At 34.0% G+C, this 15063-nt stretch overlaps 2 protein-coding genes across 16 annotated transcripts in view; one reads left to right on the top strand and one right to left on the bottom strand.

Annotated features, from left to right (window-relative positions):
• Window positions 1–15063, top strand: part of Gyc88E (Guanylyl cyclase at 88E) — a 53548-nt gene that overhangs the window by 24534 nt on the left and 13951 nt on the right. The window lies entirely within an intron of this gene.
• Window positions 3127–13278, bottom strand: Mf (myofilin). Of its 6 annotated transcripts, none has more exons than XR_001916418.2 (9): window positions 13118–13278; window positions 11750–11897; window positions 10982–11191; window positions 9193–9262; window positions 8831–8940; window positions 5792–6160; window positions 4795–5025; window positions 4283–4466; window positions 3127–3973 (listed from the first exon to the last, which is right to left on the bottom strand). XR_001916418.2 is itself a non-coding variant. In XM_018018566.2 (8 exons), the coding sequence occupies exons 2-8, from the start codon at window positions 11838–11840 to the stop codon at window positions 3954–3956; spliced, it is 1101 nt and encodes a 366-aa protein (XP_017874055.1). In that variant the 5' UTR covers window positions 11841–11897; window positions 13118–13278; the 3' UTR covers window positions 3127–3953. The 6 variants fall into 6 exon arrangements, 2 of the variants coding, with proteins under 2 accessions (XP_017874055.1, XP_017874056.1); XR_001916419.2 differs by having other exon boundaries at window positions 5954–6160; XR_016268479.1 differs by lacking the exon at window positions 13118–13278 and adding an exon at window positions 12136–12261.

Below are 15063 nucleotides of genomic sequence, written 5' to 3'. Positions count from 1 at the left end.
TGCTGAAGCTCAAGTCTTAACTACTTTAAGTACGCTTTTTGCAAATTTAGGGGGAACGGGTTGTACTTGATGGTGGGAATAGAATGCGCAGGAATCTATGAAAAAAAAAAAAAAACAAGTAAAAAGGCTCCAGTCGAGACTGCTCGACTAGGAGATACTCTGAACCCTCCAAGCTGATTCTGCACTTCTTCTGCACTTCTTCATTCACACGCAAGTATAATCACGCGCTCTGCTGACGGCGCAGTTAGCAGCGACTGCATTGCACTATGGGAAAAAATCCCATTTTTTTGGCATTAATTCCAAATAATGAGCTAGAGATATGAAATTTTTTGTGGATGCTCTTCAGACTTTAATTTAATTTCGGATTTTTTTGGTTTTTTCAATTTGACCCTGATTTGACCCCTATAATTTTTTTCTTTGATATTTTTTGCCGTTAGTATGAATTTGACAGTTCTTTTCATATTTTCATATTGTTGAACTAAAATTAGTCTCATTCTTCTTCTAATTCAATATTAAATGCAATATCCTCGTCTTCTGTCCATTCGTCACTTGAATCACCTTCATGATTTTTCATATTTTCATATTGTTGAACTAAAATTAGTCTCATTCTTCTTCTAATTCAATATTAAATGCAATATCCTCGTCTTCTGTCCATTCGTCACTTGAATCACCTTCATGATTTTTCAAAATATGGTCGGGAGATTCAAATTGTGCAACGACTTCAGTCGGAATATTCCTTTTTTAATTTAATTTTTGGCGTTCATTTAGGCAAAGGCTTGATAATAGAGGATCCGAAGAGTCTAATGCTCTGTTGAAAACATCAGTTATGTTATTCAATCTGCTGCATTTTCTTGCATGAGATCTTCTGTCATTCTTGTATATTTTATTTCTGGCTTCAGATGCGTTCTCTCCAAGCACTCCGACAGGAACAATGCATTTATTCATTATTTGGTATCCGTGTACCAATACTTTGTGTACTGTCGGTGACATTGGGTACCAATCATACAATTTCATGTAAAGCTCGAAAGTGTGGGCGCAGAAGTCTTTAAATTTTTCGACATTAATTCTAAATTCGGAAGATATTGCAATTAATATTATAAAAAAATTCTTTATAATTTCATAATCAATTTTTAAAATATCTGAAAACAGTTTAGTATTAGAAAAAGCTCTCCTAGCAGTATTGTCATCATTGGTACTACCACTGCCGTTCTGTTTTGGCTTACTTACATTAAGACCTAATTCTGACCACAAGTTCTCTTGAATGTGTTGCTTGCGTAACTGTACAAGCTCTTTGTCCATAGTTTTAACGTACCACGTTTTTATATGAATTCTATAGGAAACATTTAAAACAAATTCAAAAATTCTAATCCACGCGTGAAGTGGGCTAATTCCATACTGTAAATTCTCGCTTTTAACATTAAAGATTGACGAGTTAATATTTTTAGTATGCAATACTTGAGTCGGCTTGGCTAAATTCCTCGACTTCTTTTTGGATAATTTTTTCAAGATCTTCGTTCACATTGTTGTTAAAAGATTCGGCAATAAAAGATATTACAGCGTCGTTTTGGCGGTTGTTGCATCTCCAAAATTCCAGCAGCACTGAGCGTCTAAACTCAAGCGCAACTACAACATGTCAATTTTCGGGAAAAGGGGCAAAAACGGGCAAAAGTTATTAATGGGTCCTTATAGTATATGGTTTAGTTAATTACCCTCAGCTAAAACTGCCGAGGCCTAGCGAGGACTGTTAAAGTTATACTCCACAGAACACAAACATATTTGTTAGGATTAAGCTAAAAATACACATGAACAACACATTGCACAGTTACACAAAAACACAGAAGTATACAAAATCACTACGGACACTTATTATATATACCTTTATTAACTTTTTCCATATTAAGTTTTAATTTATGCGATTAACAAATAAATTTTATACAGCTAAAAAGCTGCGATCTACTTGGCGCGCTTTTTCACATTGCAATGCAGCGCTGAATCAGCTGACTTTGTAAAATTATCAAATAATAGGGGTAGTCCCCAAAAATTTAACAAAAATATTTTGATTCTATCTAATGAATTTAGAATTGGAAAAAAATATTTGTTTAGCGGTTTGAGACAACAAAAAAATTGTATTAATGCCAAAATATCGTACTTTTTTCCCATAGTGCATTGGGGGTGCGCTGCAATACTGTGAGAACTTAATAATTTCTCTTGTTGTAGGACTATTATTTTGAAACTTTCAGAGCGTGATCATATGGTTAAAATGTGTGTACACTCCAAAGCACAAGTCTCTAGTACTTGAAATACGAAATTCAAATTGAGAGCGAAGGCGGCGTGGTATCCAAATTCTGTAAATTTTCGTGTTCATCAAATGTAATAAATATATAATAAATCGGGAGCTTGCAGGCCTAAAAGTGTTCAAATTATGCTAAAAAAAAACCACAGTCAATTTATCGATTATTCTCGATAAGAAAAGTTATCAGATGAGTTATCGACAAAATCTGATAAACTTGTACTGCTATGGTAAACATACATACATGTATAAGTACATGCAAAATTTCAGCTCTCTAGCTCTCATATCATCTGAGATCTAGGCGCTCATACGGACAGACAGATGGACAGAGCTAAGTCGAGTCAGCTCGTCGCCCTAATCATGAATATATATACTTCATGGGGTCTGCCAGGCTTTATTCCGCCTCAGAGTATAAAACCGAATATATATGAAAACAAATATTAACCATTTCTATTTTTATTCAAACTCTTTACCATTGGTTTATTCCTGCATGTAAATATTAAATCATTTTTAGTCAACTTTGACTGAAAAACTTTTCAGTAAGAAAACTAAGATATTTTAAATAATTTTTAAACGCTCGACGGACAAACTCTAACAAAAAGAGTAAAGCGTTTCTTATATGTATAGAGACAGAGTTAGAATATATATATAACATATAGTATAAAACATAAGGCTGTAAGAAAGTTGACTATATTTTATTGTAACGTACGAGTATTATCAATAAATTATGAACTGAAATGTTCAACCTTATTGTTTGTCTCTTTCCTCCATCTGTAATGGCTTCGAGGATTACTAGCACGGCAGGCAGCATCTGAGTAAATGTAAATCGAAAACGCTTTGGGCTTTTTGAACTTTTTATTATTTTTTTGTTTTTTCCAGAATTTCATATTTTGTTGTAGACATATTACAAATTGAAAATATGCAAAGCCGCAGTGTTTGATTGTTTGCATGTATAATATGGCAGATATTTTCTCTTATATGCAGTGAAAGGTTCATCTATTCTTACAGCATTAATTTTATTATGAACTTTGAAATTGAAACGATTTATACTTGAAATTCGAGTATTTTTTATGTTATTGATACAAATAATTATAGTATATATATGTAGCATCTAAGATATACAAAAAAGGAACAATTTATGGCGCTCGGGCTGTTCAAGGGCGACTCATAAGAGATTTGATTCATTCTTTTATTATAATAAATGTAAATCGATTTTTTGGTTTTTCATATACTTGCACTTATTACTAAGACATGAGCTAAAAAAAAAATAAATAAAATTGCAAATAAGAATTTGATATTGAGAGTTGTTGTTAAAAAGGTTTCCCTTTGCATTCTTCTCCTTCCTTTATTATATAAGTATTATGTTTGCTATTATATTTACTACGGGAAGTAAGCACTTGATGGCAATTTTTAAAGTGGAGGCAGCACCCGGATCTTCTGGGGCTGGCAGTTTTGAAAAAATTCAATCGTTGTTGAGGACTCAAAGGCTATATATATAGTCTTTATATAGATATATTTTGCTACTTTCACTGATTTCCGGTTCTTGACTTGGAAACCAAAAAGCTAGTCGTTGTTGGTTATTGGGGACCCCATTGATGCATTCGTTGTTGTTGTTGTTGTTGTAAGTGTAGTTGTTGTTGTTTCATAGTTCGTTTTCGTTCGTTTACAAAATTGAGCGGTGAGCTGTAGGGAAATAATTCGTTAATCAAATGTTATCATAACTGAATCGATAAAGAAAACATATATGAAAAAGTTTGCGTGCAAATTTTCTAAGCAAATTTTGGTAATTTCTAATTGGTTAATCACAATTTTCTAAAGTTGTTCAAATTGTCAAATAATTGTTACCACTACTAAAATCTATATAAGTATATAAAAGTATGTGAATTTACTACGAATATCAAGGGGTTCTACGGGATAGTATGCACGAACAGTATTTTGGACATGCTGCAGGGTTTTGTTTTGTTTTGTTTTTGTTTTACATAATATTCTTACCAATTTGTTTGTATTGCATTTCGTTACATGTAATTTATGTAAATTAAAGTACAAAAAAATTACAGAAGTGCTATGTGATATAGCATCGGTTGTTATTAGAGCTAACGATTTTGAGTTGTGATTTGGCTTTATTTTGATGTTTATGTTTCATTTTTTATGTTTTAGAAAATATCCTCTGCCTCAGCTGTGTTGGGCACAAAAAAAATGTAAATAAAATAAAAATAATAATGTTAAAAGATCCATTTTGAATAAAATTACAATGGGAATTTCAATAAACTAAGTTTCGACCAAGTATGTCTAAGATTTTATATCTATCATATGCAACTCGCTCATGCTTTGAATAAGTTTTCTTTGAGCAGCATTTGAAATGAGATTCATGAATTCCAAGATAGTGGTATAGAGATTGCCAGTGAAGAGCAAGAGAAGAATATATACAGGGTGCTTTGCATTGTATATACAAAATAAATATATATCTGTATATTGGCAGTGTATGTCGGCTTGCCAGTACTTACGTGTCAGGGGTCTGGCTGGGTGTCTCGACCATAGATAGCGGTTCTTCACCGGCGACAAATACGAATCACGGGCCACGGGGCTCGAGGCGCGGGGCACCGAGGTGGCTCGGAAGGGCACCAGATCATCCACATCCCACCAGAAGGGATCGCGCACAATCGACGAGATCGGCAGCTTGGGGCTGGGGCTCAGCATATCCCTGAAGCGGTTGCGTGGATGGAAGATTGGAAGTCCTGTTTGTGGTTCGACATAGCGATTGGGTTCGTGTTGTTGTCATTGTCAAGTAGCAGAGTCATCGTGTTGTTGGTAAAGGGTATGCAATAAGATTTGTAGATTTGATTGTTTGTTGTTTTGTTGTTGTTGTTGTATTGCAATGTATACAAGAAGAGCAGAAAGAAAAATATGTTTGGCTTGGCTTTTAAACTAAAATACAAAAATTAAACAAAAAAAACAAGAAAAGACAACATAAACAATTTTTTTTCTTGATATTTCCCATGCGTATGTGAGGTTGGAAAAATTACCAAAAAAAAAGGGAAGTAGAACATGAAGAGTATATGTAGATAGGCCAAAGAGAGAGAGCGGGTGAATAATTTCAACAGGATAGGCAACAGGCGCTACGAAAAGCATTTCTAAAAGCAATATGAAGGAGGGGAAGTAGCGCTTAGGTTTAAGTACTTTAAGCACGGCGCTTACTGCTGAGCTAACATATATTTTTGTTGCCATGGCTGTTTGCAGTACGTAATAAAAATGTTGAATAACAGCCAAAAACAAATTTGATATATATATATATATATAATATTTTGACAAATTCTGCCGACAGGCACTGTCACTGAAACAGATACGAACGCATCGCGAAAAATATGGCAATAATTTTTCAACACGTTCATCAACATCAGCATCAGTGGCGTCATTATCATCATTGCCATTAAAACAACAACGAGTAAATTTTGTCTCTTCTTGTATAAAAGGAAAACGGATAAGAAGAATTTCGATTTTTACCCTCAGCATCGTAGGCGACTTCGGTGGGGCGTGGTCCCCAGCGACCGGCTTTGACAGGAGTGGGACTTGGCGAGCCGGCGCGCTCAAAAATCGAAGGCCTAGTGGCAGCTGCTACATCGGCCTCGGCATCGGCCGGGGCCACAGAAATTGTTGGCAACTTACTTTCAAAGAGTTCATCCAACGGCTCCAGCGAGCTGGCACGGAAGCTTGGCCGCGTGAACGGAGCCAAGCTGGTGGCGCGATCGAACACCGATGGTCCACCACGTGGCACGCTGCTCTCACGGTTCCAGTAGACTGGCGGAGGCACGTAGGGCTCGCTGCCAGCCCTGCTCGTGCGGCTGGGACGGAACGGCGAGGCCGAGCGACGTGCTGCAAAATATCAGAAATAATACACAAATATATAATGCTATAGTACAAGCCAGCACTCAAGTTGCCTCAACGATAATACGTTTCCTGAAGTTTTCAGTCTCTAGAAGATGATAGCTTTCTATTAATTTATGAACCTTAACCTTTGCCCCCTTATAAATATCAACCGCCTGGAGAAAGCTCAATTAGAAAATGGCCTCAATGTGTTACTAGTAACTAACACTTGCTAAGGCGCATATACATAATATCGTAATATTAACGAAATTTATTCAACTAAAGATGGTGTTATATTGATTTCACTTTGTAATTAATCTTTATCGTACAATATAATGATGACCTACGTATAAGATTTGAAATCCATACGACATAGAATCAAATAAATAAATGTAGTCCATATGAAGACCAATGTATAGAATTATCTTTTTAGCTAATTAAAATTTACAAAATATATATAATTTAGTTTAAAAGGATAATCCTACTCGCTCTGCATAAGACGCGTTCACTATTCCTTTTAGATGAGTCGAGACAGAAGCTCAAGATTAAATATATTGCTATTACTAGAGTGAGCAAGCTTGTTGGCAATTCCTCAAAGAATGTCAAAATATAAATTTAAGTCACTTTAGCCAGCTAGTTGTATATTAAGAGCTGCGAGGCACACACAAACGAATGGAGACGTGAATAAAAATGTGCTCTCTCCTGTTGATAAGGGAATCTGTTTGACAATGCCTTTGACATGTTTGCTTATTTTTCTCCACATTTCTAGCTAAGTAAGCTCAAAGGTCTCTTGACTACGTCAAAGAAGTGTGTGCACTGCACTTTTTCTGAGAAGAATATAAGAATATATTCAGTTGAGTGGCTCTGCTCTGTTGACTGCTTGCGTCGTTCACATTAATCAAATGCATCGCTTTGTCATTGCATTTGCAGTCGTATTAGAATTGACATTAGAAGAAGGCTAGTACTTACCAAATTAGTTTCCAAACAAAACCAACCAAAAAGCAACCCAACGATGATTTCATACATATATCGAAACCCTTAACAACACACTAACCAAAATACAAAGTACAAAATTACAAAACTGTGGGCACGAAACAATTTGATTTGAAATTTTTGATACAACAATTCAATGGATGTTTCACAATTATATTTATGCAATTTGCATTTCAACGGAATACTGCCAAACGAGAACTTTGAACAAGTTGAATACATTGAACATACGATGATTCGTTAAATATTTCATTTGATTTTAAGGTTTAGTCTTTTAAGTATTGGCAGTTTATTTACAGGCACCGCACAGTGTATGTATCTATGTTCTTTTTTAGTAGTTGGAAGCTGGGAGGGCGACGAAGAGATGATATAGACGAACGCACTAGTGGACGAGGGACAACAGATAGTATTAATCAAATTACAGAAATAAAAACAAAAAATACTTTTTAAAAATTAATCAAAGTAGTTAATTATTCAAAATAGGCAAACACGACAGAAAAACTCATTTGTCGACAAAAATTATATGCAAAACACAGTTTGTTTGTATTTCAAAGTTTTTATTGATTAATTCCTTTTGTAGTAATCTAAAGTTTCGCTCGGAGTAATGAGTTCAGTTCATATAGATTTCCAGCTATATACACATAGATATGCATGAAATTGCATACAGAACATATTTATATATGTATATATTGAGCTCACATTTATCTATGGTACAGCTGTTAGAAAAAAAGTGGTTAGGGCTTAAAGTAGTTGGATGTGGACTTTGGGGTTTATTGATGGGATCGAGTGAGCTGACATGATCTGAATGCAACGGGAAGTTAAAATGTTTAATATATATTGAGAGATATATGAATGCTTATAAATTTTAATGGATGATATCTGCTGAGTATGTCTAAATTAAAATTAGCATTTGTTTTTATTTTAAATATGTTTTGTTTGGTTTTATTACTTTCGTTGTTTTTTCTCATGTTGTATAAATAAGTTAAAAATAAAAATTAAGTAAAGCATCATATCATACAATGAAACATTTAACGAAATTATTTTGTTTTGTTTTGTTTTTCATTTACTATATTGGGGCTGGATTCTTTTTACAGACATATTATCATATCATTAACAATTTCTGCATAATTTTACAATTTACTAAAGCTATGCCAAAACAAAAGCCTTTAACCAGTTAGCTTTTCTCGAATGTAAACGCTCAGCGCTTCAAACTTGAATTGCTGCAAGATATAGTATATACGATACAGAGTTAAAGACATATAGTTCGATCGGGCAGATACTCGAATTTAGAAATCGTCAAATGGAAACTTGAACAAAGCGAATTTCTTGGGTTAAAAAATTAGCTTGTCAAGTTTCGAATTGGTGTTTCATGTTGTTCTTGTTGTTGTTTTTAATGTCTGTAAATTTGTTTGAGTGAATTTGAAAAAATTCTGTTGTTGTTGCTTTTGCTTTGTTTCGAATAGATGTTCGCTATTTTTTTTCGTGCTTACATTTTGTAATTTTCTGACATTTTTACAAATCTTTTTTTTTTTTTAAGTATTTGGATTCGATCAATTAAATTTTAAATTTCGTAGATTTTTATATAAATGTTGATGTTGTTGTTGTTGTTGTGTTGGTTACTCAATTTGTTGATGTTCTTGAGAGTTTTTTTTTTTTGACGTATTTAGAAAATGTCTTTGATATCCTTACCCTTGTTGAGTTCAGCCAACAGCTTATCCTCTGGCTCGTATTCCAAAGGCACCAAAGAGTTTGGTGTGAGTGGCTTGTCTCTCAAATAGAGACCATAGCGAGATGGGTATCTGAAAATATGAGATGTTTGGTTAGGTCCCTTATATGATTATCAATAATATGCAAAAATCATCCCAATGAGAGCTTTATGAATATTCTAATCTCATGCTACCTATCTATATATTAGAAGATATATACTTTGATTGTCTACAGAAGCAGGTGAATTCATATAAATTAATTTGTTTACACAGACAGATAAGTGCAAGTATTTCAATTGAGGCGCAGTCTACATTTAAAGTGTTATGTAATATATGTCTACACACCTGCGCTCGATTTCTTGCATGCGCTTCAAATGATCATTCCATGCCTTCTCTGCATCGTAATTAGCTGGAACTGTGGAAAGAAAGTATTTATATCAATATTCAGGTGTACTAAAATCAATATTGAAATACAGCTATCGAAAAGCAAAAGCAAGCAAATTAAACGTAACTCAAACAACAATTGCAATATGCTTACATTTGAAGGTAGAATAAGAGTTTATTAAAATCTATTAAGTTGGGGCTCGAAGCGTTTTGCGTTTGCGTATGCATTTAATTCCCATTTGTCAATAAAAGCAGTTGGATATACGTACGATATTTATCCAATAAAAGCGGGTTTTAACAAAAAATAGTCAGCAGAAAAGAAACAAAAATTGAAAATATAATATTAAAAAAGTTGCATTTGAACTAAATAAGCCTTGGGAATGGAAAAGTCATGAATATGAAATCACATGATGCTTAAATTCGGAATACGATACAAAATACCTTGTGAGTCTCATGAATGTTAAATGCTTTATTGAAAAATAACGTTTTCCACAGCGAAAGAAAATGTTTTCAAAAAAAAAGTTTAATATTTTTTATTGAATTTCAGCCAACATAAGGACTATATAAGAAACAGGGCTAGAAATCATTCTGAGTATTATACTACACACAGCTACGGCTACAGATTCTTCTTTTAATATTTACTAAACATATTGTATATATATATATAACTAAATGTTGATTTTGTCTAGAGAGAAAAGATTCGTAGTACGCTGCGTTGAAGCATATACATATGTATATATGTATATGTATGTTATATATATTTTGTATAAATATATTTTCTTAAAATCTTTTTCTTATTTTTTCTGTGTCGATAAACATTTATGTTTTTTCTGAAACATTTTGTGAGAAAAAAGAAAGAAAGAAAAAATTGGTTAGTTTTGAAAAACAAAAAGTACATTTGACTGTGGGGGTACCAGGGATGTGTGTAGGGTATTAAATAAATAGAGCAGGGGAATGGACAAATTATCAACAATCGCGAAATTGTTAAAGAAACAAAATGTGTATCTAAAATTTTGTGCCTCAGTCATTTGATCCGGAGCACGCATGAGCAAATAGAAAATGTTCTCCCAAGCCTTATGTATACCGCTATATAGTATGTATATATAAATATCCAACGGAGTATCTCTGCATGTGTGTGTGTGTGTCTATGTGTGTGTTTACCAGCAGAAAGCTTATGAACATGTGTATATTTTGCCTACAACTTTTGTGGGCCTTTGCCAAAAAGAAAAGAGAAAAAGAATTAAATACTAAAAATCATTGACGTAATTCTATTTTGGCTGTGCGGCGGTTCTTTCATTTTCATCTCTTTTATTATTTATATAATTATGAAATCATACAGAAAAATGTAGCGTAATTTTAGCATACCGTCAGCGATTCAAGGTGTGCTGCAGGGCGAATGCAAATGCAGAATGGATTTGCAGAATGCAAAATCAGTAAATAATATATTGATAGTTAGACTAGAACTTAGTCAAATACTTTTCTCCACACTATTAATAATTGTGATTGGTTGATGGATTGATGGATTTATGAAGAGGCTGATCCTTGAATTAACTAGCAGTTAGCAATTCAGTCTTCAGGATAGATGTCTGCGATATGCACTGATTGATGGCATGATTGAGCCATGAATGAAAGTAAAGTAAAGTAATCAATCAAAGCTCATAGGCAAAAGAGTTGTGCGGGTTACTGTCGCTGTTGCTGTAGGAAAAGTAGTAGTACATAGAGTAACGGCTCATTCAACGGGCCAACTTACTTGTTCTGCTGTAATGATGATCGTAGATGGCACGTGGCGAGTAGCCGTAGGTGTCGCGGCTCACTGGCAAGTATCTGTAGCCAGATGACTGAACGCGCTCGTTGGCCGTTGCGGGCTCATCGTAGATGCTCCTGTATGTGGGCGAATCCAGGTACGAGCTGTATGGGCGAGAAGCTCTTGGCGCTTCATGGGCACGAATATCCTCGGAGCCTATCGAGTGTTTGGAAACGAATCAAATATTAATGCACATTTCTATATACACTACTATTATTCGCCTTACTTCATAAGGCTTTTCTGAATTTTTGCGCTATTTCAGCCATTTGGCTCATTGCCAAAAAATTGATTTCATTTATGTGTTTCGTATATTGAATTTATTTTTTTCTTTTCGTTTTTCATTTCATTCTTTTGTATTCCCAATATGAGCGCCTAGTTATTTTGCCTTGGCGCAACAGCCGCATTTTCTCGCTTTGTTTGGCTCATGAGCACATAGTTAAAATATTTTCAATATGCATATATAAAAGAGATACATATATTTTAAATATAATTTCGAAAAAAAGCTCTTCACATTTATGGGACTGTGAGTGTAGCTTTTAAAAGTGACACCTGCCAAAAAATAGACCAACATTCTATATGCTGCTGAGCTATTTATGTAGCTACCAGTTCTATAATACTTTTCATAGGCTGCTTCTCACAAAATACAATACAATAGATGCTAGCTGCCAGAGATACTACTGATAGTTTTGAGCATATATCTTTCAGTACACTTACCCTTCAGGGATCTGATGTAGGATTGCCAGAATTTGGCCTTCTTGCTGGGGCTCTCATTGCGCCCAATCATTTCCAAATGGTTTTTGAACATTTTGATCGATTTGTTTTGTGTCTGTTAAGCACAAGAAATATTCGTTGAACTCGTTCGCTGCAATATCAAAAAGTTTATCAACTTTATTAACAATTTCTTTTATCTATTGTTTATTTTTTGTAATTTGTATTTTTGTTGTTGCTTGCACTTTGCACCAGTTTTAAACAGTTTTTCTTTATTTTTTTGGTGTTGGTTTTGGCTTTGTTTCTTTTCTGTCAACGCCCAAATTTACGAATCTGAATTTTGTATCGCACGTTTTGGCTCTGTAGTCGATCGTTCAAATGTCAACACGCACGAGAGAGTTGTTTTCCTCCTAGAGGTGGCTGATGTACAAATCTTGGCTGACTCGGCGCTTTTGCTCAGTTCGAAAATAAACAGACTGTGTGCCACTTAACGGCAGAGCAAAGTATTCAACAAAATTTTATAAAATAGTTGTCTACTTGTGTATATATTTACTCAAATTTATCTATTCACAACAAGATCAATCACTAAAAATAAATGTATTTCTCAAATAATATCGTCAGCATTATACATATATGCGCTTGTATGTATATACATATCATAAAATCTATATACATTTATTTCTCACACTCTCTATAAATACATACATACTTGACTAGCAAAATTCTATATACATGACTATATATTCGTGTGTAGTGTGTGTGTGTGTATGCGTGAGTGTGAGTGTGATGAAGATCGGCGCGAGCTGCAGCTAAATTTGCGTTATTTATAAATGTCCTTGAGTTGAATTTTTCCTGACAGAGCATACGACGCCAAAATTCTCAATTCAATTATATCGAATTTGATTATTCTTTCAAAAAAATCGTTTTCGGTAGTTATGCCAGATTCAAAACATTATGTGCCTTCATTTTATAATTCTTATGATTATAAATTAAAGTTTAAATTCTATTTGAAAATTATGTTTAACATTTAGATTCGGATCAGATTTGACACTTCACACTTGCTTTGCTAATTAGCAATCAACTTCATTAATGTTCACTTGGTATCAAATGTCTTTAGCTCTTATATAATCAGACATTGGCATTGTCATATTTTGTCATAATTCCATTTTGAAATGGAACCAGTTTAATGAGGGCGGGCAGATCACGATTTCAATTCGAAAATATATACACTTTGTTGATTGCTCGACACAATAATTGTTCTGTAGTAGTGTAATTGTTCCATTTTCCATTTTTTATTTAAACTGATATGCATTTATAATTATGCATTCGTTTGCTCATATTCTATTAGAGTTGATTATTTTTGATGTGGCTTACAATTTGCTTTACTCCTAAAAAATAGCGATCTATCCTCAACGAAGAATTTTTTCAAACTGCAAACCATTCGAAATTCGCCTCACCAATTTTACTCGTTTCACCATTTGCCATTTGTTTCACAAAAAAGCACGATATTCCTTTACGGCGTAGGTAGCCGATCTCTATATATCTATGTCCAAACCTCGACGACCGAGTATGCATGCGTGTGTGTGTCTGAGTGTACAAGTGTGTGTGCGTATGCGTATGTGTGGCGAAAAGCTCAGCCAGTTCGGCTATAGCTTTCAGCCGATATCTCGGTGGGTAGTCGAGGGCGGCAGCGCCCACTCATTGTTGTGGATTCAAAGACGATGACGGCGGTGCTCACAAAAAGAAAGGCCCATATTAATTCATACACACACACAAACACACACACACCCAGAGACCCAGAGACCAAAAACCACATTTCATATCGTAATATCTGCTCTTTGTGCGACTCTAACATACATATATATTTTCGTATTTTTGTACAATTTTCTACATACTTGGTCCCATTCATATTTACGCTCTTAAATCATTCAGAACAAACATTATCCATAGGAAACTACGTCAATTGTGATATTGAACTGAGCATTGAACTTGGTTTTGATTCATTTTCAATTAGAGTTGCGATTTAGCTAGCAGCACTTAAGTATATATACTATTAAACTGTTTGTTTAATGTATTTTTGCTTAAATACAACAATTCCATTCCCTTTAGAGGATAGGAGGTGTGTTAAGTTAATGTAAAGATTGCATAGTAAATTCATTAAAATTGTGCAAATATATGCAAAATAAACAAAAGGAAAGCTCTTCTTTTCATTAACTGAGTTAGACTAAGCAGATGTGAATTATGAGGGAAGTCTATATACTATGGCAATTTCTAAAGATACTCGATAAACATATACGTGTATATACATATGTGTATAAAATACAATAAATAATCCTAACGCTCTAATCAATTTCTATTATAGGAAAAAGTAATTTTTCCTAATCCTCTATCTTAAATTTTCTTTTTCGGGAACTTTTCTAACTACCTTTGCATACGATGTTTATTGCAATTTAATTTAATGTTTATTTCAGCATTTTCATGTATTTTTACATGAGGGCATTTTGCGGATACAGCGAAATACCTGTACATGCTAATTGAAATTGGAAATTGAATGCCAAACCGAAGGCTCCATGTGGTCAATAAATAAATAAATTGCCCCGTGCGTAAACTAAAAGTCCACAATTCAGAATAAACAAAGCAGATTCGCTGAAAACACAAACAGGAAAAACATCTACAGCAAGTCGAATGTGGGCGTAGGTGACATTCGATCTAAAGACAAAAAAATATCTTAACCAATCTGACTAAAAAAATATTTTTGTGTATAGTAGCCTGTTTGAACTTCCAGTTAACAGTTAATACTATGGTCGTAACTTAATGCCCAGTTTCCAATTTAGTTCTTTATATAGAAAATATAGTAAGTAAAATTCAATTTGCGTGATTTCCATGTTTTAAGACTGCGGTTGCAACTGCAATGGACTTTGCACCTGTTTGTTTACGTTATGTAAGGCAGAAGATCTGGTTTTTCCCTTAAATAAATAAATATACAAATGGTTCTGGCACAACTTGTGGACTTGATCTTGACTTTGTGGGCAAGAACACCTAAGGCAAAAAAATAAAAAATAAAAATAATTGAACAATAAGAAGAGAGGAAAAACGTTTGGGAAATACCTGGCAAAGAGCTCAATTGGCAAATCGAATTGTAAATTGCACCCATTAAAAGTTTCGTATTAAAAATCGTTTCAACTTTTACTTTCTGGCACACATTCGAATTGGCCAAGCGCAACAATTTGGTTTCATTTTTGAAAATGCCAGAAGAAAAGCAAAAGACAGAGCCAATTCGAAACTAAAAGTAGTTTAATTACTTTGATGTTCATCTAAAT

The sequence above is a fragment of the Drosophila arizonae genome, chromosome 2 (genome assembly GCF_054131065.1).
Source record: "Drosophila arizonae isolate 15081-1271.41 chromosome 2, UAZ_ARI_1.0, whole genome shotgun sequence".
NCBI classification, from domain to species: domain Eukaryota; kingdom Metazoa; phylum Arthropoda; class Insecta; order Diptera; family Drosophilidae; genus Drosophila; species Drosophila arizonae.
This window is presented reverse-complemented; position numbering and strand designations above follow the sequence as displayed.

What these genes read in the sequence shown, in the direction of transcription:
- Mf (XM_018018566.2), bottom strand. Translation starts at nt 11,840, where the DNA reads ATGTTCAAAAACCATTTGGAAATGATTGGGCGCAATGAGAGCCCCAGC. An exon ending in CTACATCAGATCCCTGAAGG is followed by an intron (nt 11,192 to 11,749) that starts GTAAGTGTACTG and finishes AACACTCGATAG; the next exon opens with GCTCCGAGGATATTCGTGCC. An exon ending in GTTGGCTGAACTCAACAAGG is followed by an intron (nt 6,161 to 8,830) that starts GTAAGGATATCA and finishes GATATTTTGCAG; the next exon opens with CACGTCGCTCGGCCTCGCCG.